This window comes from Muntiacus reevesi, chromosome X (genome assembly GCF_963930625.1).
Source record: "Muntiacus reevesi chromosome X, mMunRee1.1, whole genome shotgun sequence".
Taxonomy (NCBI): domain Eukaryota; kingdom Metazoa; phylum Chordata; class Mammalia; order Artiodactyla; family Cervidae; genus Muntiacus; species Muntiacus reevesi.
Window position 1 is genome coordinate 69,170,508 of NC_089271.1, and position 26,944 is coordinate 69,197,451.

Consider the following 26,944-nt stretch of genomic DNA (forward strand, 5'->3'; position numbering starts at 1 on the left):
TTTTCTAATTTTTTCTCTTTTATTTTCCTTTAAAATTGCCTAGTACTCCCCCATTACTCCTTAACTATTTTCACAGATTTTTACGATTTTTTTATTTAGGGAAAATTTTTTTTTCTTTTTTTTCCTTTTTCTCTTCTATTTTCTATTTTTCTTTTCCTCTTATTTCTTTTAAAGTCCTCTAGTACTCCTCTACTACTCCTTAATTATCATTTTCAATACATTATAACCTTACCAAAAAAAAAAAAAGGAGAGAAGCCCTATTTTTAAACCGAACTCCATATATATTTCTAAAATTTTTTGTGTGTTTTGGTTTTTGTTTTTAATATAGTATTTTTAAGAGTCTAACCTCTACTCTAGATTTTTAATTTTTGTTTTTCAGTATATGATATAAATTGTGAACATTTAAGAATCCAATATTCAGCTCCCATTTTTATTCAGGAGTGTGTTGATTATTCTCTCCCAATCTTGACTCTCTGTTTTCTACCTCAGAACACCTCTATTTCCTCCTTTCCCCTTATCTTCCCAATCCAATTCTGTGACTCTTTGTGGGTGTCTGGGCTACGGAGAACACTCTGGGAACAGACAACTGCGTACATCTGTCTCTCTCCTCTTGAGTCCCCCCTTTTCTCCTCCGACTCATCTCTATCTCCCTCCTCTCTCTCCTCTCCTTCATGTAACTTTGTGAACCTCTCTGGGTGTCCCCAACGGGGGAGAATCTTTTCGCCATTAACCTAGAAGTTTTATTACCAGTGCTGTATAGTTGGAGAAGTCCTGAGACTACAGGAAGAATAAATCTGAAATCCAGAGGCAGGAGACTTAAGCCCAAAACGAGAGAACACCAGAAAACACCTGACTATATGGAACTTTAAGTAATAAGTGACCGTCCAAAAGCCTCCATACCTACACTGAAACCAACCACCACCCAAGAGCCAATAAGTTTTAGAGCAAGACATACCACGCAAATTCTCCAGCAACGCAGGAACATAGCCCTGAACATCAACATACAGGCTGCCCAAGGTCACACCTAACACATAGACCCATCTCAAAACTCATTACTGGGCACTCCATTGCTTTTCAAAGAGAAGAAATCAAGTTCCACACACCAGAACACCAACACAAGCTTCCCTAACCAGGAAACCTTGACAAGCCAATCATCTAACCCTTGCATTCCTATACACTAACAATGAGAAAACAGAAAGAGAAATTAAGGAAACAATACCATTTGCCATTTCAAAAAAAAGAATAAAATACTTAGGAGAATATCTACCTAAAGAAACAAAAGACCTATACATAGAAAACTATAAAACACTGATGAAAGAAATCAAAGAGGACACAAACAGATGGAGAAACATACCGTGTTCATGGATTGGAAGAATCAATATTGTCAAAATGGCTATTCTACACAAAGCAATCGACAGATTCAATGCAATCGCTATCAAACAACCAACGGTATTTTTCACAGAACTAGAACAAATAATTTCACAATTTGTATGGAAATACAAAAAAACCTCGAATAGCCAAAGTAATCCTAAGAAAGAAGAATGGAACTGGAGGAATCAACCTGCCTGACTTCAGACTCTACTACAAAGCCACAGTCATCAAGACAGTATGGTACTGGCACAAAGACAGAAATATAGATCAATGGAACAGAACAGAAAGCCCAGAGATAAATCCACGAACCTATGGACACATTATCTTTGACAAAGGAGGCAAGGATATATAATGGAAAAAAGACAACCTCTTTAACAAGTAGTGCTGGAAAAACTGGTCAACCACGTGTAAAAGAATGAAACTAGAACACTTTCTAACACCATACACAAAAATAAACTCAAAATGGATTAAAGATCTAAATGTAAGACGAGAAACTATAAAACTCCTAGAGGAGAACATAGGCAAAACACTCTCCGACATAAATCACAGCAAGATCCTCTATGACCCACCACCCAGAATATTGGAAATAAAAGCAAAAATAAACAAATTGGACCTAATGAAACTTAAAAGCTTTTGTACTACAAAGGAAACTATAAGTAAGGTGAAAAGACAGCCCTCAGATTGGGAGAAAATAATAGCAAATGAAGAAACAGACAAAGGATTAATCTCAAAAATATACAAACAACTCCTGCAGCTCAGTTCCAGAAAAATAAATGACCCAATCAAAAAATGGGCCAAAGAACTAAACAGACATTTCTCCAAAGAAGACATACAGATGGCTAACAAACACATGAAAAGATGCTCCACATCACTCATTATTAGAGAAATGCAAATCAAAACCACAATGAGGAACCATTACACGCCAGTAAGGATGGCTGCTATCCAAAAATCTACAAGCAATAAATGCTGGAGAGGGTGTGGAGAAAAGGGAACCCTCTTACACTGTGGGTGGGAATGCAAACTAGTAGAGCCACTATGGAAAACAGTGTGGAGATTTCTTAAAAAACTGGAAATTGAACTGCCATATGATCCAGCAATACCACTACTGGGCATACACACTGAGGAAACCAGATCTGAAAGAGACACGTGCACCCCAATGTTCATCGCAGCACTGTTTATAATAGCCAGGACATGGAAGCAACCTAGATGTCCATCAGCAGATGAATGGCTAAGGAAGCTGTGGTACATATACACCATGGAATATTACTCAGCTGTTAAAAAGAATTCATTTGAATTAGTTCTAATGAGATGGATGAAACTTGAGCCCATTATAGAGAGTGAAGTAAGCCAGAAAGATAAAGAACATTACAGCATACTAACACATATATACGGAATTTAGAAAGATGGTAACGATAACCCTATATACAAAGCAGAAAAAGAGACATAGAAGTACAGAAGAGACTTTTGAACTCTGTGGGAGAAGGTGAGGGTGGGATGTTTCGAAAGAACAGCATATATATTGTCTATGGTGAAACAGATCACCAGCCCAGGTGGGATGCATGAGACAGGTGCTCAGGCCTGGTGCACTGGGAAGACCTAGAGGAATTGGGTGGAGAGGGAGGTGGGAGGGGGGATCGGGATGGGGAATACGTGTAACTCTATGGCTGATTCATACCAATGTATGACAAAACCCAGTGAAAAAAAGAATAAAGAAATAAAAATATTCAAAACTCTAAAAAAAATAAATAAATAAAAAGGGGTTAAGTACTGAAACAAGCTACAGCATGGATCAAAATTGAAAACATGCTAACTGAAAGATTCCATTCATAGAAAGACACATATTTACAAAACTTTTCATATGAAATGCTCAGAATAGGCAAATCTATTCACAAAGCAGATTAATTTCTGCCAGGGAATGAGAAGCAGGAAGAACAGGAAATGAGCAAGGGTCATAGGGTTTCTTTCTGGAATGATGGAAATGTTCTGAAATTAGATACTGGTAGTAGATGCACAACTTTGTGAATATTCCAAAAATTCCCTATATTCTATACTTTGAAATATTGAATTTTCTGTTACCTGAATTTCATCTTAGTTCTTTAAAATTCTCATTATATCCTTTTGTTATTTTATGTTCCCCTAAAGCTCGGCAGCTGCGACGGCACACAGGCGCAGCCGAGAGGAGCCACCCCACGCCCGAGGCCGGGGGTGGCAGCCAAGAGGAGCTACGCCACGTAGCTCTTTGCACTTTGCTGGAGCAGCCGTGAAGAGGTAGTCCACATCCAAGGTAAGACAAACCCCCATAAGATGGTAGGCACTGACAGAAGGTATCAGAGGACAGACAGACTGAAACCACAATTACAGACAACAGACCAATCTGATCACACGGACCACAGCCTTGTCTAACTCAGTGAAACTAAGCCATGCCGAGTGGGGCCACCCAAGATGGACAGGTCATGGTGGACAAGTCTGACGGAATGTGGTCCACTGGAGAAAGGAATGGCAAACCACTTCAATATTCTTGCCTTGAGAACCCCATGAGCAGTATGAAAAGGCAAAAAGATAGGACACTGAAAAATGAACTCCCCAGGTCTATAGGTGCCCAATATGCTAAGGGAGATCAGTGGAGAAATAACTCCAGAAAGAATGAAGGGATGGAGTCAAAGCAAAAAGAACACCCATTTGTGGATGGGACTGGTGATAGAAGCAAGGTTCAATGCTGTAAAGAGCAATATAGCATAGGAACCTGGAATGTCAGGTCCATGAATCAAGGCAAATTGGAAGTGGTCAAACAGGAGATGTCAAGAGTGAACATCAACATTCTAGGCATCAGCAAACTAAGATGGACTGGAATGGGTGAATTTAACTCAGATGACCATTACGTCTACTACTGTAGGCAGGAATCCCTTAGAAGAAATGGAGTAGCCATCAAATCATGGCCAACAAGAGTCCAAAATGCAGTACTTGGATGCAATCTCAAAAACGACAGAATGACCTCTGTTCGTTTCCAAGACAAACCATTCAATATCACGTCAATCCAAGTCTATGCCCTGACCACTAACGCTGTAGAAGCTGAAGTTGAACAGTTCTAAGAAGACCTACAAGACCTTCTAGAACTAACACCCAAAAAAGATGTCCTTTTCATACAGGAATGCAAAAGTAGGAAGACAAGAAACACCTGGAGTAACAAGCAAATTTGGCCTTGGAGTACGGAATGAAGCAGGGCAAAGGCTAATAGAGTTCTTCCAAGAGAATGCACTGGTCATAGCAAACACCCTCTTCCAACAACATGAGAGAAGACTCTACACATGCACATCATCAGATGGTCGACACTGAAATAAGATTGATTATATTGTTTGCAGCCAAAGATGGAGAAGCTATATACAGCCAGCAAAAACAAGACAGGAGCTGACTGTGGCTCAGATCATGAACTGCTTAATGCCAAATTCAGACTGAAATTGAAGAAAGTGGAGAAAACCACTAGACCATTCAGATATAACCTAAATCAAATCCCTTATGACTATACAGTGGAAGTGAGAAATAGTTTTAAGGGATAAGATCTGATAGACAAAGTGCCTCATGAACTATGGACAGAGGTTCATGACACTGTATAGGAGACAGGAATCAAGACCATCCCCAAGGAAAAGAAATGCAAAAAAGCAAAATGATTGTCTGAGGATGCCTTACAAATAGCTGTGAAAAGAAGGGAAGCGAAAAGCAAAGGAGAAAAGGAAAGACATACCCATTTGAATGTAGACATACCCATTCCAAAGAATAGCATGGAGAGATAAGAAAGTCTTTCTCAGTGATCAACACAAAGAAACAGAGGAAAACAATACAATGGGAAAGACTATAGAGATCTCTTCAAGAAAATCAGAGATACCAAGGGAACATTTCATGCAAAGACAGGCTCAATAAAGGACAGAAATGGTAGAGACCTACCAGAAGCAGAAGATATTAAGAAGAGGTGGCAAGAATACACAGATCAACTGTACAAAAAAAATCTTCACGACCCAGATAATCCCAATGGTGTGATCACTCACCTAGAGCCAGACATCCTGGAATGTGAAGTCAAGTGGGCCTTAGGAGCATCACTACGAACAAAGCTAGTGGAGGTGATGGAATTCCAGTTGAGCTATTTAAATTCCTGAAAGATGATGCTATAAAAGGGCTTCTCTCAACAGGTCAGCAAATTTGGAAAACTCAGCAGTGGCCATAGGACTGGAAAAGGTCAGTTTTCATCCCAATTCCAAAGAAAGGCAATCCCAAAGAATGCTTAAACTACCGCACAATTGCATTCATCTCACACGCTAGTAAAGTGATGCTTAAAATTCTCCAAGCCAGGTTTCAGCAATACGTGAACCGTGAACTTCTAGATGTTCAAGCTGGATTTAGAAAAGGCAGAGGAACCAGAGATCAAATTGCCAACATCCACTGGATCATCAAAAAAGCAAGAGAGTTCCAGAAAAACATCTATTTCTGCTTTATTGACTATGCCAAAGCCTTTGACTGTGTAGCTCACAATAAACTGTGGAAAATTCTGACAGAGATGGGCATACCAAACCACCTGACCTGCCTCTTGAGAAACCTGTATGCAGGTCAGGAAGCAACAGTTAGAACTGGACATGGAAAAACAGACTGGTTCCAAATAGGAAAATGAGTATGTCAAGGCTGCATATTGTCACCCTGCTTATTTAACTTATATGCAGAGTACATCATGAGAAACACTGGGCTGGAGGAACCACAAGCTGGAATCAAGATTTCTGCGAGAAATATCAATAACCTCAGATATGCAGATGACATCACCCTTATGGCAGAAAGTGAATAAGAACTAAAGAGCCTCTTGATGAAAGTGAAACAGGAGAGTGGAAAAAGTTGGCTTAAAGCTCAACATTCAGAAAACTAAGATCATGGCATCCAGACTAGACAGCATATTAAAAAGCAGAGGCATTACTTTGTCAGCAAAGATCCATCTAGTCAAGGCTATGGTTTTTCTAGTGGTCATGTATGGATATGAGAGCTGGACTATAAAGAAAGCAGAGTGCTGAAGAATTGATGCTTTTGAACTGTGGTGTTGTTCAAATATCTTGAGAGTCCCTTGGTTTGCAAGGAGATCCAACCAGTCCATCCTAAAGGAGATCAGTCCTGGGTGTTCATTGGAAGGACTGATGTTGAAGCTGAAACTCCAATATTTTGGCCACCTGATGTGAAGAGCTGACTCATCTGAAAAGACCCTGATGCTGGGAAAGATTGCGGGCAGGAGGAGAAGGGGACAACAGAGGATGAGATGGCTGGATGGCATCACCAACTCGATGGACATGGGTTTGGGTGGACTCTGGGAGCTGGTGATCAAACGGGAGGCCTGGCGTGCTGCGGCTCATGGGGTCACGAAGAGTTGGACACAACTGAGCAACTGAACTGAACTAAAAGTACAATATCCTGATATACTCCAGGCACAACCTGGTAATTATTAATCTAAAACAATCTCAAATGTTTTAAAATTTACACATGCAAATACCCATATAGATATACATATACACATACACACAAACACAAATTGATATACGTATCACATTATTCCAGAGGAAATAAAAATCTTCTTAGAATGGTCAGTATTATTAAATACTATGCTATTAAGGAAGCAAAATTTTAATCAGCTAGTAATCTAGATTAGTTATCTATGCATATTGAAAGAACAAACACATGTTAATTAATAGAATACTAGTAGGGTTGTTTTTGTTCTGTGGCTAAGTTGTGTTTAGTAATGCTATGAAAGAACAATAGTTAGCATTCATGGAGCACTTACTATCTACAAAATAGGCACTATTTTATAAGCCCTTTAATCTCATTTAATGCCCACAATAATCAATAAGGGAAATAATAATGTTAATTTCCTCTTTTACAGATGAGGAAACTGAACCACAGAGTATTCGTACAATTAGGAAGTATAGTAAAGCTAGGAGTTAGATTGAGGCAGTTGGTCTATAGAGCCTCATAACTACTACACTACAACTTTCCACCACAGAAATGAAAAATTACAGTTCCCTGGTGGTCCAGTGATTAAGAATCTGCCTTCCAATGGCAGGGGGTGGAGGAAACATGGGTTCAGTCCCTGATCAGGAAACTAGGATCCCACATGCCACAGGGCAACTACTGAGCCCGTGCATTCTACAGCTCATGTGTTATAACTAGAGAGACGCCTGTGCACATTGCAAGGAAAGATCTCGCATGCTGCAATGAAGATCCTGCATGCGGCAACTAAGACCTGATACAGCCAAACATATAATATTTTTTTTAAAAAGGTGTTTTTGCACACTGAAAGTCCACCTACTTCAGAACATACAATTCAACTATATGTAATGTTTATATACTATTTTTAAATTATTTTAACAGTTTCAAATCAAAATGTTAAATACTTTACTTACTGCTATGCCCTGGTGGCTCAGATGGTAAAGGATCCGCCTGCAATGCAGGAGACCCAGGTTCGGTCCCTGGGTGAGGAAGATCCCCTGGAGAATGGAATGGCAACCCACTCCAGTATTGTTGTCTGGAGAATCTCATGGACAGAGGAGCATAGTGGGCTACAGTTCATGGGGTCTCAAAGAGTCTGACATGACTGAGTGACTACCACTATTAACAACAGCAAACTTTCTACAAATAATTTGAAGCATGGTTATTCATTCTTAAAATTTTTTAAAAAATAATCTTACCTTGTTCTGGGCCGTTGTTCATCTTCAGATTCACTAACTTCTTCACTAACTCCAGATTCCTGAAAATCAGAATCTTCAGAATCTTCACTACTCACTTGAATAAAAAATATTAAAGGTTATTAAATGCTTTCCAATAGAAATTCAATTCCCTTTATTTGTCAATAACATCACATTAACATCTAAGAGTATTATGAGAATAATATCTCTAGTACATATGACATCATACAGATTAGACCAATTAATGACTCAATTGGTATTTATAAAAATCCAAATGAAAACCAAGAATGGTTATAAAACTATGATTCTACATTAAAATATATTAACTATGTAAACTGACAAAATGAAAAATTATCAGTCAATACAAGAATTCTAGTTATTTTAAGCAAGCTAAGTAGGCTGGCCAAGGTGGATTAAGGGTGATTAGACTCTCTGCCACTTATAACAACTAAAAACTATGGACAGAATACATAAATAAACAACCTAAGGACTCTGTAAAGGGAATAAGAGCAGGCAGATTGGGGACCGAAATCAAAACTTAAATAATGATCCTTATAAAATTCTGTGGGAGGATGAATGTCATGGGGTTTTTTCCCCAGTTCTTTCCTGGTTTTGACAGGAAGACCAGCTGAATTGCAAATTATGCAAAGGGTGCCGACTACAAAACTCTAGGAGAACCTCATTTTTAGCCACAGAACTGGGAAAAAGGAGCTGAGTCCTGCCTATCACAAGAAAATAAGATGAATACCCAATTTTATTTTTCCTCTCCAAAATTTTATTTTTCTGTACCAAAATTGCCAGTAAGACACAGGCATCTAAAACCCCAGAAGAATACCTGTATTTTTCTGGTCAGAGGAAGTCAGGCAGGGAAAATACAAGATAAGCCTGGACTAGTACCAGAAAGTAAAGCATTGCTCAAAAATTGATGGGGATATATTCAAAGGATAGATGATGCAACTTGAAGAAGCTCCCAGCAACCAAAGCTGGAACAATCTGAGCAATAAAATGAAAACCTGGATTGTAACTCATAGAATAAAATAAAACATCTATATGTCTATATTAATATAAATAATGTGATAAACAGATAAATGGGGGAAACAACTCTTCCTAGAAGTAATGAAAGAAACTGGAAACCACCACTTAAACATACAACACAGTAAAAACTGCTTAGGCAGTTGGATGCTAAAATTAGTGGGTAGAAGTATGATGAGAAATGGAATATCTGCATTGTCTCAAAGTATCTCTCCACAAGATATTCATTAAATATGAACAAAAAAATAGGGTTTTTTTAACAGTAGAAAAACTCAGCAGATACCAACTTCAGTAACTTAATCAGGTTAACAATACCAATAATAAGAAACATACTGTCATCATACACACTCAGTACAACATACCAAGACGAATTCAATAGAACTTTTGCAGTATTCTTGTCACAGTGTCTAATAACCTAAATCTAACCATAAGAAAACACTAGACAAATACATACAGATCGACATTCTAGAAAATATCTGATCAATACTCCTCAAAAGTGTCAAGGTCATGAAAGAAAAGACAAAGGAACTGTCACAGACTGGAGTAGATTAAGGAGACAACTGAATGCAATGTGGGATCCTAGACTGGATTCCAAAGTGGAAAAAGAACACAAGTGGGAAAAATAATGATAACCAAATAAAATCTACAGTTTACATCAGAGATCTGATGGTATTTTCAACTTTGTCGGCTATAAGGTCAATGTTGCAGCCACTACTCAACTTTGCCACTGTAAACACATGAAAGCAATAACTGAGTAAGTATGACAGTGTACCAATAAAACTATTTATAACTATTTATAAAAACATGAAAGTTAGATTTAGCCTTCAGGTGTAGTTTGTCAAACACTGGCTGAATTAATATTATTGTATCAATGTTAATTTCCTGGTTTTGATTATTGTGCTATAATAAGTATAAGGTGTTAAATTAGGAAAGCTAGGTAAAGGGTATTTTTGTGACATTTCTATAAATCTAAAATTACTTCAAAATAAAATATTTTTAGAATATCTATTATGATCTGACATCAAAATCAAAGGTCTGGTCTATCTTTAAAAATATAGACAAGCATAAATAATATAAAGATTGGTTATGGAAGAAGAGGAGAGTGAAGAGTTACTATTTAGTTTCAGTTTGGGATAATCAGAGAATTCTGGAGACAGACAGTGTTGATGGTTGCCCAATAATGCAAATATATTAATGCCATGGAATTGCTTCAAACAGTTAAAAATGGTTAAAAATTATGCTATGTGTATTTTGCCACAGTAAAAAAACAAACAAAAAAACAATAATAAAGGAGTTCTCTGGTGGTCCAGTGGCTAAGACGCCACACTTTCAATGCAGGGGGCCCAGGTTCAACTTTGGTCAGGGAACTAGATCCCACATACCACAACTGAGTTCACATGCCACAACTAAAGATTTCACATGCTGCAAGCAAGATCGAAAATCCTGGGTGCCATAAGTAAGACCTGCTGCAGTCAGATAAATAAATAAAAATATTGTAAAAAAAAAAACTGCTAAGCAACTGGGAATTTGGGAGAACAAGATGTCCACATGCACACACAAATTCTGTGATTAAATACAATTTTAAGCCTAGTACTAATTTTTCATCAAATGTTATTTTGAAAATTTTCACAGCTACCAAAAATTTGAAAGAATCGCCAAATGAACACCTGTATCCCTACTCTTAAATCCACTTAAAGTAGATTTGCTTTACCACATTTGCTTTATTTCTGTCTAAATATATGCACATACTTTTTTGCCCTGAACCCTTTGAAATTAAGTGCTGATACCATGACACTTCACCCTTAAGTATAAGGGCACTATCCTACATAATTGAATATCATTTAAATACATGAGAAAAATAACATGAACCTAATATAATCTACTATAAAGGCAATCACTGCATTTTTGAAATTATCACCAAAATAACTTTTACAACTTTTTTCAAATTTAGGTGAAAATGTTGACATGCTACACTTGATTTAATAATTAAGCTATTAGCTTCTGATTTTTCCCTATTGCCCATCATAAGTTTCCAGACAATTCAGAGACATAAGAGTTTGCAAATCTTGGAAAATGGTGTGATTTCAAATGTAGTATCAGTCACTATTACATTAGTCTTTATTAGAAATATAAATAAGACGGAATTTTAGTTTACATCCTTCTACACAAACAGACCAAAAAAAATAGTTGGATTATAAGTTACCCACAGAAAAGGACAGTGGAAACACAGGTCACAGAAAACCTGGGTTTCAATAGAACATTTCAAATGTATTTGGCCCACAGCTGCTGCCGACACTACTGTTTAGTTGCTAAGTCATGTCTGACTCTTTGCAAACCCATGGACTGTAACCCACCAGGCTCTTTTGTCCACGGGATTTTCCAGGCAAGAATGGGTTGCCATTTCCTTCTCCGGGGGATCTTCCCAACCCAGGGACCAAGCCCATGTCTCCTGCTTGGCAGATGGGTACTTTACCACTGAGCAACCTGGGAAGTCCTATTTGGCATAGTAAATGGCTCTGTATTCCTGAGCTAATAAGCCTCAGAGGCAAAATTAGTATTTCTCCTTTTGAAGATACACAGGAAATCATGCTGTTTCCTAATATGTTAAATCACTCAGTTCCTTTATAGTATCTGAAAGACCAGCTTGCAGTCATGTTGCAAAGAAATTTATGAAAAATGCATTCACAAAATGAGGTACTGTTTGTTATTTGTTTACATGAAAATGTCCAAGGCATATTAAGTATATGTGTGTGTGGGGAAGGGGTACCTTCCTCGTCTTCTTTAATGGATAGCTATTTTCCCATGGCCCTTTAAATGCTCAGGATTCCAAGATTCCTTCCCTAGCCTTCTTCTTGAACAACATTACAGCTCCGCTGGGTAATATCATTATTATACATATACTACAACAACTGAACTTGACATCAACTATGGCAATATCCTCCAAATAGGTTCAAAGCCTTCAGGTCAGTTCAGCCACTCAGTCATGTCCGACTCTTTGCAACTCCATGGACTGCAGCACGCCAGGCTTCCCTATCCATCACCAACTCCCAGAGCTTGCTCAAACTCAGGTCCATCGAGTCAGTGATGCCATCCAACCATCTCATCCTCTGTCGTCCCCTTCTCCTCCTGCCCTCAATCTTTCCCAGCATCAGGGTCTTTTCCAATGAGTCAGTTCTTCACATCAGGTGGCCAAAGTATTAAGAGTTTCAGCTTCAGCATCAGTCCTTCCAATGAATATTCAGGACTGATTTCCTTTAAGATGGACTGGTTGGATCCCCATGCAGTTCAACGGACTCTCAAAAGTCTTTTCCAACAACACAATTCAAAAGCATCAATTCTCCAGTGCTCAGCTTTCTTTATGGTCCAAACTCTCACATCCATACATATACTGGAAAAAACACAGTTTTGACTAGATGGACCTTTGTCAGGAAAGTAATGTCTCTGCTTTTTAATATGCTGTCTACGTTGGTCATAGCTTTTCTTCCAAGAAGCAAGCGTCTTTTAATTTCATGACTGCAGTCACCATCTGCAGTGATTTTGGAGTCCAAGAAAAGAAAGTCTGTCATGGTTTCCATCATTTCCCCATCTATTTGCCATGAAGTGATGGAACTGGATGCCATGACCTTAGTTTTTTGAATGCTGAGTTTTAAGTGAGCTTTTTCACTCTCCTCTTTCATCAAGAGGCTCTTTAGCTCCTCTGCACTTTCTGCCATAAGGGTGGTATCATCTGTGTATCTGTGGCTATTGATATTTCTCTCAGTTATTGGATCAAAGCCCTCAGTCTCACAGAATAACAGGCAACTATCAATAACCTCAGATATGCAGATGATACCACCCTTATAGCAGAAAGTGAAGAGGAACTAAAAAGCCTCTTGATGAAAGTGAAAGAGGAGAGTGAAAAAGTTGGCTTAAAGATCAACATTCAGAAAACTAAGATCATGGCATCTGGTCCCATCACTTCATGGGAAATGGATGGGGAAACAGTGGAAGCAGTGTCAGAGTTTACTTTTTTGGGCTCCAAAATCACTGCAGATGGTGACTGCAACCATGAAATTAAAAGACGCTTACTCCTTGGAAGGAAAGTTATGACCAACCTAGATAGCATATTAAAAAGCAGAGATATTACTTTACCAAAAAAGGTCCGTCTGGTCAAGGCTATGGTTTTTCCAGTAGTCGTGTATGGATATGAGAGTTGGACTGTGAAGAAAGCTGAGTGTCAAAGAACTGATGCTTTTGAACTGTGGTGTTGGAGAAGACTCTTGAGAGTCCCTTGAACTACAAGGAGATCCAACCAGTCCATCCTAAAGGAGATCAATCCTGGGTGTTCATTGGAAGGACTGATGCTGAAGCTGAAACTCCAATACTTGCACCACCTAATGCGAACAGTTGACTCATTGGAAAAGACTCTGATGCTGGGAGGGATTGGGGGCAGGAGGAGAAGGGGACGACAGAGGTTGAGATGGCTGGATGGCATCACCGACTAGATGGACGTGAGTTTGAGTAAACTCCGGCAGTTGGTGATGGACAGGGAGGCCTGGCGTGCTGCGATTCATGGGGTTGCAAAGAGTCAACACGACTGAGTGACTGAACTGAACTGAACTGAATCTGACCACATTACATCCTTAGCTGAAATCTTTCAATGGAACAATGAGTGGTTGTACTGAAGTTATGAATCTTCAATGCTGCTAATCAATGTCTTGTGCCTTTATCTAGGTGCCAAACATGTTCATCTAGATTTCCACGTACAGAGACTTCCCTGATGGTCCAGTGGCTAAGACTCCATGCTCCCAATGCAGGGGGCCTGGGTTCTATCCCTGATCAGGGAACTAGATCCCACATGCTGAAACTAAGAGTTCAAATGCTGCAACCAGTAAAACACTCTGCTTGCCACAACTAAGACCCAGTGCAACCAAATAAATAAATAATTTTCCTAAAAGCTGTCCACTTATGAAATATATGCTTTTATATATATATATATATATATACCTTAAATAGCTTTTTAAATAGTGGCACCTCTCTGTGAATATACTAAAAACAAACCGTACACTGTAAGCAGGTAAACTGTATGATTTTTAAATTATGTCTCAATATAGCTATGATATAAAAATAATTTTTAAAATAAAAAAAAATTTTTTAACTTTTCAATGTCTCTCCACTCTATAAAGCCAATGTACTTCTCAGATATTTCCAAAAATGCTTTCTTATTCCTGGTGGCACAAAGAAGAGTTAATCTGCATGCCAGGAATTGGGTAATAAAGTCTTCAAAGTCTGTCCCAAAGAAGAAAAAACTTTCTTTGAACTTCTTGTTAGCCAAATTCTCAGGAAAATTTCACATTTAATTGCTCAATATATATTATTTAATATAAGAATGCTCTCCACCAACTCTCAAGTAAAATGAACACACCAAAGAGATGTACCTTATTTACTTTACAGCCTCATGTACCCATGAGGAGTACTGTCAAGTACTCCAATTTGAGGAACAGGCTTACAAAGATCTATAGTATCTGATCCCTGTCTTATTGGTCCAGCCTAATTTCCTGCTGTTCCTTTCCTTACTCCCTTCTACACTCCAGCTATACCACATTAATTGCATCCCCTCCACCATGTGCTAAACAATTTGCAGAGGTTTTTAAAACTTTCCCCCTGCTTATATTATAAATTTTAACAACAAATCTACCTTCTCCCCATTTAGAATTTTATGTGCTGGATGAAACTCTCCATCTTTGTCAAGTCTTCTCTGTTGATAACCCCAACCCCCCAAAAAGCTAAAGAATTCCTCTTTATGCCACACCTTACAAAACAACCCCTTACGGTACTACAAGTTCTTATAATACTAATGTCAATAATTCTTATTAAACCTGTGACTGCCAAAACTGGCTACATATAAAAATCATTTCAGAGATGCTTTTAATATATATGGATACCTAGGTTCCCACCACCACCAATTATGCTTCAATTGGCTCGAGGTGGAGACTTGCCATAGGAAGGTATATTTTTAAATCCCCCAAGTGATCTGCATGTGTAGCCAGGTTGAAAACTATCATATAAAACAGTGATTTCTTTATTTATTTTATATCCTCAATGTTTACCATGATGTTGGAAACATGTAACTGACTTAGTACAGAAAGACACATAATTTAATGTAATAAAAATTTAATCTGGCTACATATAAGTTTTACACATAAGTTTGCATAAATCTATCCAAATTAACTATATCTTCTATCTTTCCTCAGGAAAGCATTATTTCTTCCTGTAGTTACAGGCAGTCTTATATCTTTCCACATGACCTTAATGCATGTTTTATTTATTGTCATATTTATTTTTTTAATCTAAATGTATATGACTACTAAAGGTCAAAAATATTCTTTGTCATCTCTCAAGTTTCTGGGTTTCCTTCCCACTCTAAATTCTTTATTTCCCTCTCAGAATAGCTGTTGTCAGTGTGCAGACACTCACCTAATATAGGTGGTCAATTGTTGGAGTAGATATGTTCTTTACCAGTATGAACCAGTATGTTGTTCACCAGCAGAATTAAAATGTCTTACCCTTCCTTCTACTTCTGCCTTTGGCTTCTTTGTGCTCTTTAGGCTTCATCTTTTTTTCTTCTCCAGATTCTCCATCACTCAGAGTCAGCTTGTGTCTCAAAAGCCTATGTCTGTATCTTGGCTTCTTAGATTCTTCAGAATCTGAATCTGATTCAGAATTGGCTTGATTTTTTAGTTCTAAATGGAGAAAACAAATCACTAAAACCTTCAGCCTTTTTTCCTTAAAAATGCTATACAACTACATATTTTGTTTGTAGATAATTATCATGACTTATGGAACTGATCAGAGCTGTATACTTATCCTGTTTCATTGTTGATACCAAGCAATCTCATATATTACACTTGATCTATTACGACCATTAAGTAGTAATTAAATATCACCAATATACATATATAGATTTTTAAAACGTAAAAAACATGTTGTTTTGCAAACCATCTATTTATTGGCAGTGACTGACAAAATCTGCACAGCTATTACCAGATACTCAAAAGGATTAATGGTAGCAACATTTTAAACATTTTAATAAACTTCAAACATATATATTAAGAGATTTCATGGTCAGACAGTCTTCAAAGACTGAACTGGTCAAACAACCAAATTATGACATCCTATACTTCTCTCTGGCTTCCCTGGTAGCTCAGATAGTAAAGAATCTGCCTGCAATGCGGGAGTCCTAGGTTCAATCACTGGATTGGGAAGACCCTGGAGAAGGAAATGGCAACCCCCTCCAGTATTCTTGCCTGGAGAATCCCATGGACAAAGAAGCCTGGCGGGCTACAGTCCAAGGGGTTGCAAAGAATCGGACATGACTGCAACTACCACTTCACTTCACTTCACTTCATACTTCTCTCTGGGGAACTCACCCTCATCTCCAAGGTTTTCTTCATTGTGTTTTCCAGTTCTTTTCTTCCCTTCTTCTGACTCATCTGAAGATCCATCCTCATCGGAGGAAAGATTGGCTTTAATTTCTTCTAAAAGCATCTTCTTGGCAATTCTCGAGAGTAAAAAGACAATAAAAACTATATATTTGGTGGTGAAGTATTACAAATTAAAAACAAATGGGATTATATGTATCAAAATAGAAATAATTGTGTCAAAAGATTTTTATTATATAACTCTATCAAATTCTATTTTAATTTAAACTACCAACCAAAACTTTTGAAAATGCTCTTAGCACTGATTTTCTCCCAGTTCTGTTTAATTTCACAATATACTGAAAAATCTCAGGGATGTTTCTACCATTTTCACCAATTGCAACTTCATGCTGGATATCCTTCCAATCCTATACTTGCTCTGCTGCCACCATCTGAAAACTACAGTATCAGACAGGCCCACAATAGTAAATCAATTCATTCAAACAAACGGCATTTCAACACAAAACTCCACATAAAAGGATTTATTCAACAGTAAAACATATTCTTAGAAAATCAGTGTGTAATAAACCACTATTGTGAAACAGTGCCTCAAACTAGTGAATAACATTTTTGGCTCTTAAATTTCAATGTACTGCATAAATTCTTCTAATCAAATGAAATTATACAACATATATTAAAATACTAAAGCAATAAAATATCCCTGATAATATTCAAACTAGGGCAGAAAAGAGGCAAGAGTGCTATTTACTATGTACATAAAGAAAACAAATTACTATCAAAAAGTTTTTACTTTCCAAAAAAGTAGATAATGCATTAGCCTAAAGTATACCAAAATTTTTCCAGATGCTCCTCAAAGACCAATTTGTCAATGAAAAAATAAACTGTTCAAGGCATGAGAAAATATTTAATACCATCTTATGTTAAATTAAAATATATTCCTAATAAATTTTCATGCTTGCACTAAAGGAAGATATCAAAAAGTGTAAGATAAAAGCAATTTTTGTGTAAAATGAGGTAATCTGCACCTTTAGATATAAATTCATAAATCACTATAACAAAGGGATACCTTATAAAAAGTCTCAAAAGTTGACATGATCCTTGGTTTTCCCTGAACTAGCTTCTGTGTGGATAAACATCTACTCTGTAATCATGAATGACTCTATCTCAGTCAAAATCTTGGAGCTGGAATTAGGAGAATTTTTTTATTTTTAGATGTGAAATTATTTTTATTTATTAACATGAACTCACATTAAATCAAGAATTCATTCAGAGACACAGATGTATAGAACAGACTTTTGGACTCTGTGGGAGAAGGCGAGGGTGGGATGTTCTGAGAGAATAGCATTGAAACATGTATATTATCAAGTGTGAAACAGATCGCCAGTCCAGGTTGGATGCATGAGACAAGTGCTCGGGGCTGGTGCACTGGGAAGACCCAGAGAGATGGGATGGGGACGGAGGTGGGAGGGGGGTTCAGGATGGGGAACACACGTAAATCCATGGCTGATTCATGTCAATGTATGGCAAAAACCACTACAATATTGTAAAGTAATTAGCCTCCAACTAATAAAAATAAGTGAAAAAAAAAAAAAAGAATTCATTCAATGGTAGGAGGTGTTAATGTATGTTAATGTTTTCTTAATTTTATTTGAAAGATAGATTGTTCATTGCAATTTATATTCAAAGATATATAGCAAAGGCACCTAGACAGACTAAAGCAAACAAAATAGCTATTCACTTTCATAAATGCTGATATGCTCTTTAGTCCTTCCTTCCTAAACAGATAGATAAGGAACATTTAGACAACAGAGAGAGCTACAAATTGCAAGAGGAAACCACAGATAAATTAGCTTTTCTGAGGATTTCTAACTTGATTTGCATTTTAATGAAATGAAGATTAGATCATTCCAATTTAAATCCTACTGGAGTTGCACTGGTGGCTCAGATGGCAAAGAATCCATCTGCAACACAGGAGACCTGGGTTCAACCCCTGGGTTGGGAAGATTCCCTGGAGAGGGGAATGGCAACCCACTCCATTATTCTTGATTGGAAAATCCCTTGGACCAAGGAGCCTGGTGGGCTACAGTCCATGGGGTCACAGAGAGTTGGACACAACTAAGAGACTAACTTTAAACTTCTACATCAGTGGTTTGCTAACTGTACATGGTTTGGACTGTACACAGTAAAGGTTTTTAAAATGGGGACAACTTACATTTCGCCAAGAAAAAAAATTAAACCCAAATATCATTTATTTCATCATTTTATAAAGTATAGACATATCCTCCACGAACTAGGAAACAGTTTCAAAATAAAGGGTGGCTCTTTAAATTAATTAAAGCATCCTTCTGGAAAAACTCTCTATAATTATCTTTTATACATACCACATCATCATTTCCCATGAACAAGGAAAGACTTTTTCAAGTCAATTTGAGTAAAACCACAGATTTGGAATGAATAAGTGTATGTGCACGTGTGTGTACATATAATATGAAGCACTGGATACTAGGTTACAAATAGAAAAACACAGTTTACGTGCAGTTACAAGATCTTATATCACCATTTGAGTGGTATAATAGCAAACAAGAACACAATTATTAATTTAGTTACTCTAAAGGTTAGTTCAATCACCTGATTTTAGTTTGCATTTACAAGTTTAAAAAATGTCATAAACTCCATATAATCTATAAAGACTTGGTTGTTAATTTTAGGAAACCACATATTTCTTCTTTCAAACTCTATAGATTCCTAGTAAGTCTACTAAATGAAAAGTCAAAACATGTAAACTTACAAATGCTAAAATTCTAGGTTGTCATGAAGAAACAAAGAAATATGAAATACGTAAGATAATCTGATTCTATACCAACTGAAGAATCACACAGTAAATCATGGAAAATAAAATGAGATCCACACACTGAAGAATCACTTGATTTATCAACAACCTTCAATAAAGTCATAATATGCAGAACAATCACGGACACCTTAGAAGCAAAAAAATTTACAAACTTCAGAGAATCCTCATTTTTCTCCAAACTGAAAGTTATACAGAGTAATGGAGATTCCCTAAGCTTTACCTCATTAAGATGTTTTAGATTTGCCCTTTTGAGCAAAGGAAAGCCTAATGAATAGCCATATACATTAAGCCCTAAAAAGAATAATAAAATTATTTTGCATAAATTATGACTGATGGCTCTAGTCCAATAGGTCAAAGACTTTATGTATCATACAACTAGCCCATCACATAACCTACAACTCAAAGTTAGAACTTAATTTGAAGGACCTAAGGGCTGAAGGTGACCTTCAACCTGAGTATTCAAACATGTTGAGGTGAGATGTGTCTCATCTACAAAGCCTGCAGTGAGATTCTTTAAGGGAAACTCCACTACCTTAACTCTTGAGTCATGGGTCACAGAAATTTCAAGGACATCATCACTTGATGACCAGCTCAGGCTGGGAAAGCATCATTTTGGAGGCCTCAGCTGGACCCGTGCTAGAATGCATGTGACGGATATAAGTCATGATCCCTAGTTGATTCTGTTTGCTCTGAAGCTTCCTTTCTTGAGGTTTTCCAGGATGTTTCTGAGAAAATCATCCAGGCAACAAGGTACTGCCCCTAGAATCTCAATGCTCGACATTACATCGTGGGGCAGGTATAGCATCCAAAGCAGTCACAATTCTATCAGAAGCATCAGAGGCACTAGCTGTGCCACACTTGTGGCAGAAAACCTGGCAGAGCCAAAAGTAATGGAGCCACTTCTCCATTTTCCTGAAAGGGAGGGAAAGGAGAGGGGAAGAAGGCAAAACAAAATGAAAAGGAGGGTAAAAACCCACAAACAGCGATCGAACTGGTAGCATGAAAGAATAAATAACAAAACCCCAAAACTCAAACAAGCTAAGTCTTCTAAATCACATAATGAACACCAAGATAAGATAATGCCTTATTATCCTTGCATCATCAGCTACTAAAATAAAGCAAAAATAAAATAAGGAATGAGGCCAACAATGCAAAGACAAATGAGTAATCACACAGAGAGCGAGCGAGCCAAGAAAGCCTTTAGTAATTCTGATTCTACCTAGAAAGGAAATCAGTAATGCCTCTTGTTTCAGCACTCAAACAGGAAAAGAAAGTAAACCACCTCTTGGCTGGTAGAAAAATCGATTATTCAAAACACTGAGTTTCTTAAAAAGGAATAATCAAGAGAATCTCTTGTACCACGGAATTTTAGAGAAACAGCCATTACAAAAGCAACACAAAATGTTAGAGTTGAAGAAAGGACCTGAGAGTCCAAGTTTGTCATTTCATAGGTGAGGAAACAGGCTTAAAAAGGGGAAATGACTTGGCCAAAGAAACAAAGCTAGTTAGTGGCAAAGCCAGAAGCACAACCTAAACTCCTAAATCCCAATCTGCTACTAATTTTACTATGTTAGTCCTATATTCTCTACTCATTCATTACTACTGCACTAATTAATGAGTGCTTAGGGCAATACACTAAAGCCACATTTTTAAAGATATCTGTATTTCACTGATTTTAAGATTATATATTTAGATGTGAAATAATTCAAGCTTTCATTTTTAAACATTTTTTAAAAAAGAGTTGGAAACATCTTTCATCTAGTATGCACTATCTTTAAAATATTGATAGACCATTTCAGATATCCCCAACAATCTATGTCTTATCTTTCAAAAGAGTCTGAAAATAGGGTTGAAGAAAATTGCTAAACTAAATCACATTTTTAGAAGGCAAAAATACTTGGATCCATACACAAAGGTGACAAATTATTTAATTTTTTTACATTCTGTGCATAATATCACAATAGAATAGTTAAAACAGAGGATTCTAAATAAGATTATAGTTTTAGAGATAAAAAACAACTGTCTCAGTAAATGCAATACTAAAACAACACACCATATATAAAAGGTTGATCTATAAAACAATTCAAATGACTACAATCAAAAAATGTTGAATAAATAAAATTTCTCACAATAAAATTTTTTTGTGAGAACAGGGTGAGGAACACATATCCCTCTCCTATGGAGGGATGCTTTGTTTTAACAAATATTATATACTTTGGGATGAGAATAAAAGATAACATTTCATAGAACTACAAAGGAATTCCTCATCTTCAAAATCTATATTTAGTATTTTTTTAAACTCTGGTTCAAAATTAGTATATATATATATATATATATGTATATATTTTGGCCACTTGGCTAGGCTTCGATCAAATCTGACCCCACTGCAGTTGAAGCAGAGTCCTAATCACTGGACAACCAGAGAAGGCTCCAAAAGTGATACTGGGTTAAACCTGAATGAACTTTTTGACCAACCCAGTATCTTGATATGACCCTTTCTATGAAAAAAATATAACCAAGGCATAATGATCTATACCTAAAGAGAGTGCTATTTGTGAAATAATGATGAAGTCATAACCAAAAAGCTAAACAACAGCTTGAAATATTTTAGCCACATGTTCTATAATGTTTGCACTTAATGAAAAACATCACTGTTTACTTAAAATTAGTATCAAATAACTTTTTAAAAAAATCTTAGGAGTAGAAAAATAAAAGCTGTATGAAATTAAGAACTCAAAGTTTATTAATAGTTTATACATGAGCTCAAATTACAAAATGTGTATTCCCTGATTTTATATAAAAATCTAAGCCAATTTTAGAGAAAATTTTAATAAGAAATTTATTAACATTGATATTAATTTAGGAAATTTGATCATACTAAAGAACTAGTTCAATATTTTATATTCAATACTTGAAAAGTAAAAACAAAGAATTTGCCTTAATTTTATTTTCAAAATCCAAAGACTATATAGTCATAAAAATGAACCTTTTGTGCTCACCCTAGAAAATTCACTCTCTCTCTTTTTTGGGGAGTGGGGATGAGAGCTTTTTCTCATTTTCTGAAAGTTCCAATATCACCAAACAATAGAAAATATGAAAAAAAGGCTGAACATAATGTTTATATCTCAGGTAGATTCTATCTAGTGGCTAGACCACCTGTATTATACTTGACTTACAATACTTACTGCACTGGAAAGACAAAGCAAATTGAAAAAAAACTGCCTTAAAATTGCCAAATATTTAAAACCCTTATTCAAACATGAAACAAGTAAAATACTCATTTAAAACCTATCTTTGTTTTTAAAGCTCAATGAAAACTAAAGCAATCTTGCTAATCAAATAGGAGCACTATGAAAAAAAATTCACAGAAAAAAATTATTCCAGATTAAGCAAATTTGTAGAGAACAGCTAAAGACTTATACAGAAGATGAACATTTGTAAACGTGCTTAAAATGGAAACCAAAGTCATATGTCGAAGGGACTTGACATATATTCAAGTCAATAATCTTTGCTGAAACTAAGTAAACAATCATCAAATATCTTTATTAGCATGAAAAACATCCAGGAATCATTAATCACTTCCAAAAATATGCTTGATTAATAGCACAGAGCCTGCATCAACAGAATACACCAAGCAAGTAGGGAAAAAAAAATCTTTTGTATGTTTTCCAGTCTGAAAAGCAAAGTAGTACCAAATGATATAACAACTAGAAAATCTATGGCTACAACGTAGTCCCACAATAATGAAGCAGAAATTCTATTAACAATGGGTAATTTCTTTAAGCAATCTCCTCATCAAATTTTGCTTCTACGAAAAAAATTAGCCCCACTGAGACAGAAATTATGAGAAAAACCATGCAGTATTAGTCGACCTAAGCATTTTTCAACTATAAATATATATATATATATTTATGTACATGTATAAATATACATATGTGTGGCATATATATGTGTGGCAGCAGAGGATATACATATAAAAAGCCCCAATTTTAAGCAAAGTTGGGATTTTAAAAAATGCGGATTTAGGAAAAATTCTGACAATCTAGTTTTTTTCCTTTAAAAGTTTAGTTTTAAATATTTTCCACACCTTGTAAAAATTACAAATAAAGAATATTCTGAAAATAATTCTTTTGGGGGGGAATGGATTCTTTGGTGATAGTTTAACATGCAACCTCTAAAAAAAAAGCCTGATTTAATAATCCTCAACACCATCACTACTGAACTTAAATACACTACTATGTTATGACTGAGGCTAATCCACAGTGCAGGTATTAAAATAAACAACATTAAATATCCTTTTAATGAAAGAATCAACTTAAAACATAACAGATATTTGAAAGGCAACATTAACATAATGGCACGTTCAAATAAATGACTTTAAATTACGTGTATAATTTAAATAATCTGGCAAACGGATATCATTTTCCCTTTCAAAAGTATATAAAGTCTAAGTTATAAAATCTGAAGTAAATTCTGTTATACAAAATTCAAAATATAGTTAGTCTATTTATATTTTTGCTACAAAGCTGAAACAAATATTATAAAAGTTAAACTGTTGCTCAACCTGCAATTTTTATCATTGTTTACTAAATGGAATTAAATAGATATTATTTTACAAGTTAGAAAATTCTATCTCACAATAGCATACATTTACTTTCAATTATGAATGATACTACATAATAGCATGCTAAAATAACAAACTTATTTATTCACACCTACTAAAATATTCAGGACATGACTAAGTTCTTTAAATTACCTCAAAACCTACTGTAACTTTAAAACAAAAAAAGATAAATTGAATGAAATCTGTACATTATATATAAGAACATGTTTTAAGAATGATAAAAGTATTCACTTCTGCAATTTCAGAAATATCAAAACTTTGTTGACTATGAAGTAGCTTGCATATCTTGGTCCTAACAAATTCTTTCACTCTAATGAAAAGAGGGATTATAATTAAAATTAAATGCTTGAACAAGAAAAAAGTTTTACAGATATTTATTGCATCCAAATAATTAACCATTTGCATTAATACACTATTTACCTGTCTATAAATATAAAAATGAAAATGTGTTACAATACAGCTAAAAAGGCAAAGCATATGAAATTTATACACAATTGTGTTCAAATTTATACATCATTACAATATGCTGTCTACTAAAATATATCCTACTCAAACATGTAAAAGGTAAAAAATAACTCCGAGACTTTATCATGATCTGAAAACAAAGTTTTAAAAGTTGCTTAATGCATATTTAAATATGCTCAAGTACATTATCTATACTAAAATAATTCAAAAAGCTATTATATCCCCATCATTAGATAACCCATGGGTATTACATACCTCTTTGGTATACTGGATATGAAACAAGCTATTAATGGCATATTTTATAAAAGCACATTAAACCGGATATAGCCTTCCAGGGAGGCTCTCCTCCCTCGCCCCGCCCCACCCCTTCCCCCGCCCGGCGGCCATGGCCATTCCCGGCATCCCCTATGAGCGACGGCTTCTCATCATGGCGGACCCTAAAGATAAGGCGCTTCAGGACTACCGCAAGAAACTGCTGGAGCACAAAGAGATTGACGGCCGTCTCAAGGAGTTAAGGGAACAATTAAAAGAACTTACCAAGCAGTATGAAAAATCTGAAAATGATCTGAAGGCTCTACAAAGTGTTGGGCAGATTGTGGATGAAGTACTTAAGCAGTTAACTGAAGAAAAATTCATTGTTAAAGCTACAAATGGACCAAGATATGTTGTGGGTTGTCGTCGACAGCTTGACAAAAGTAAGCTGAAGCCAGGAACAAGAGTTGCTTTGGATATGACTACACTAACTATCATGAGATATTTGCCAAGAGAAGTGGATCCATTGGTTTACAACATGTCTCATGAGGACCCTGGGAATGTTTCTTATTCTGAGATTGGAGGGCTCTCAGAACAGATTCGGGAATTAAGAGAGGTAATAGAATAATTCCAGCGTGTAGGAATAATACCTCCAAAAGGCTGTTTGTTATATGGACCACCAGGTACAGGAAAAACACTCTTGGCACGAGCTGTGGCTAGCCAGTTGGACTGCAATGTCTTAAAGGTTGTATCTAGTTCTATAGTAGACAAGTACATTGGTGAAAGTGCTCGTTTGATCAGAGAAATGTTTAATTATGCCAGGGACCATCAGCCATCCATCATTTTTATGGATGAAATAGATGCTATTGGTGGTTGTCAGGTTTCTGAGGGTACTTCAGCCGATAGAGAGATTCAGAGAACTTTAATGGAGCTACTGAATCAAATGGATGGATTTGATACTCTGCATAGAGTTAAAATGATCATGGCTACCAACAGACCAGATACACTGGATCCTGCTTTGCTTCGTCCAGGCAGATTAGATAGTGAAATACATATTGATTTACCAAACGAACAAGCAAGGTTAGATATACTGAAAATCCATGCAGGTCCCATTACAAAGCACGGTGTAATAGATAATGAAGCAACTGTGAAGCTTTCTGATGTCTTTAATGGAGCAGACCTAAGAAATGTTTGCACTGAAGCAGGTATGTTTGCAATTCGTGCTGATCATGATTTTGTAGTACAGGAAGACTTCATGAAAGCAGTCAGGAAAGTGGATGATTCTAAGAAGCTAGAGTCTAAATTGGACTACAAACCTGTGTTAATTTACTGTAAGGTTTTTGATGGCTGCATGACATCTCTTGGCTTAATTTTTAAAAAGTTAAGGAAAATAATGTATGTATTGGCAATGATCTCATTAATAGCATATGAATAAAAATGTGTATGAATAACATTGTAAAAATCAGTAATTCTGCTTTTAAGAAGTACAGAGGAAATTTGTATGTTTGTTAATGTTGCATTTATTGCAGCAGAAGTCAGAAGAGTATGTTGAAGCTTTTTGTATTTGCTGTATGAGTATTTTGTAAAACCTTGAAAATGGTTTGAGATAGTAGTACCAGGGAGCATTTCTTATGACTTATTTTATATCACTTGTTTTCCTCATCCTAAAAAGTTTAATAAAGTCTGTTTAATTAAAAAAAAAAAAAACTGGATATAAAGAAAAATATGCTCAAAATAAAACTTTTCTGAAAAGTACTCAACATGGTTGCACTTTTTTAATCACAAATAAAAGATGGAATTAAAGATGTCTTTCAATAAAATACCTGCCAGTTACAGAGAGATATGATCAAGTAACTTAAAAGATAAAAATTATACTTATATTTTCACAAACTCTGCAACAAAACATTATTGCACCTTAATGACTCTTATTTGGTGGTTAAATATGAAATTAAGGTTCATAAACCATAAGTAAATTAGGATATAGAATGTTTTAAGCATTATTAGCCTTTCAATAACATTTGAGGCCATATAATTTACAAGAAAACAAATAAATAAATGAAGAGGAATTAAAGCATGTTAAAAGAAAAAAAATTAAATACCTGTAACATAAAATTTAATGAAATTCGAAAAAAATCTGGATATATATGCTTAATCAAAAGATAAGCAGGTAATAGCACCTGAGTTTATCTGTGACTAAGCTCCATTAGAACAAAGCTAGTAGACG

The 26,944-nt window shown here is 35.9% G+C and overlaps 1 protein-coding gene and 1 pseudogene across 10 annotated transcripts in view; one reads left to right on the top strand and one right to left on the bottom strand.

The window, feature by feature from the left end:
- The window catches only part of ATRX (ATRX chromatin remodeler), a 269,851-nt gene that overhangs the window by 127,262 nt on the left and 115,645 nt on the right, over positions 1-26,944 (bottom strand). For all 10 annotated transcript variants that reach the window (XM_065916981.1, XM_065916979.1, XM_065916987.1 and 7 more), the window contains 3 exons: positions 16,517-16,647; positions 15,653-15,829; positions 8,079-8,172 (listed from right to left, as the gene is read on the bottom strand). In XM_065916981.1, the coding sequence (XP_065773053.1) occupies positions 8,079-8,172; positions 15,653-15,829; positions 16,517-16,647 (402 nt within the window). The remainder of the gene's footprint in view (positions 1-8,078; positions 8,173-15,652; positions 15,830-16,516; positions 16,648-26,944) is intronic.
- Positions 24,844-26,427, top strand: LOC136153534 (26S proteasome regulatory subunit 10B pseudogene; annotated as a pseudogene).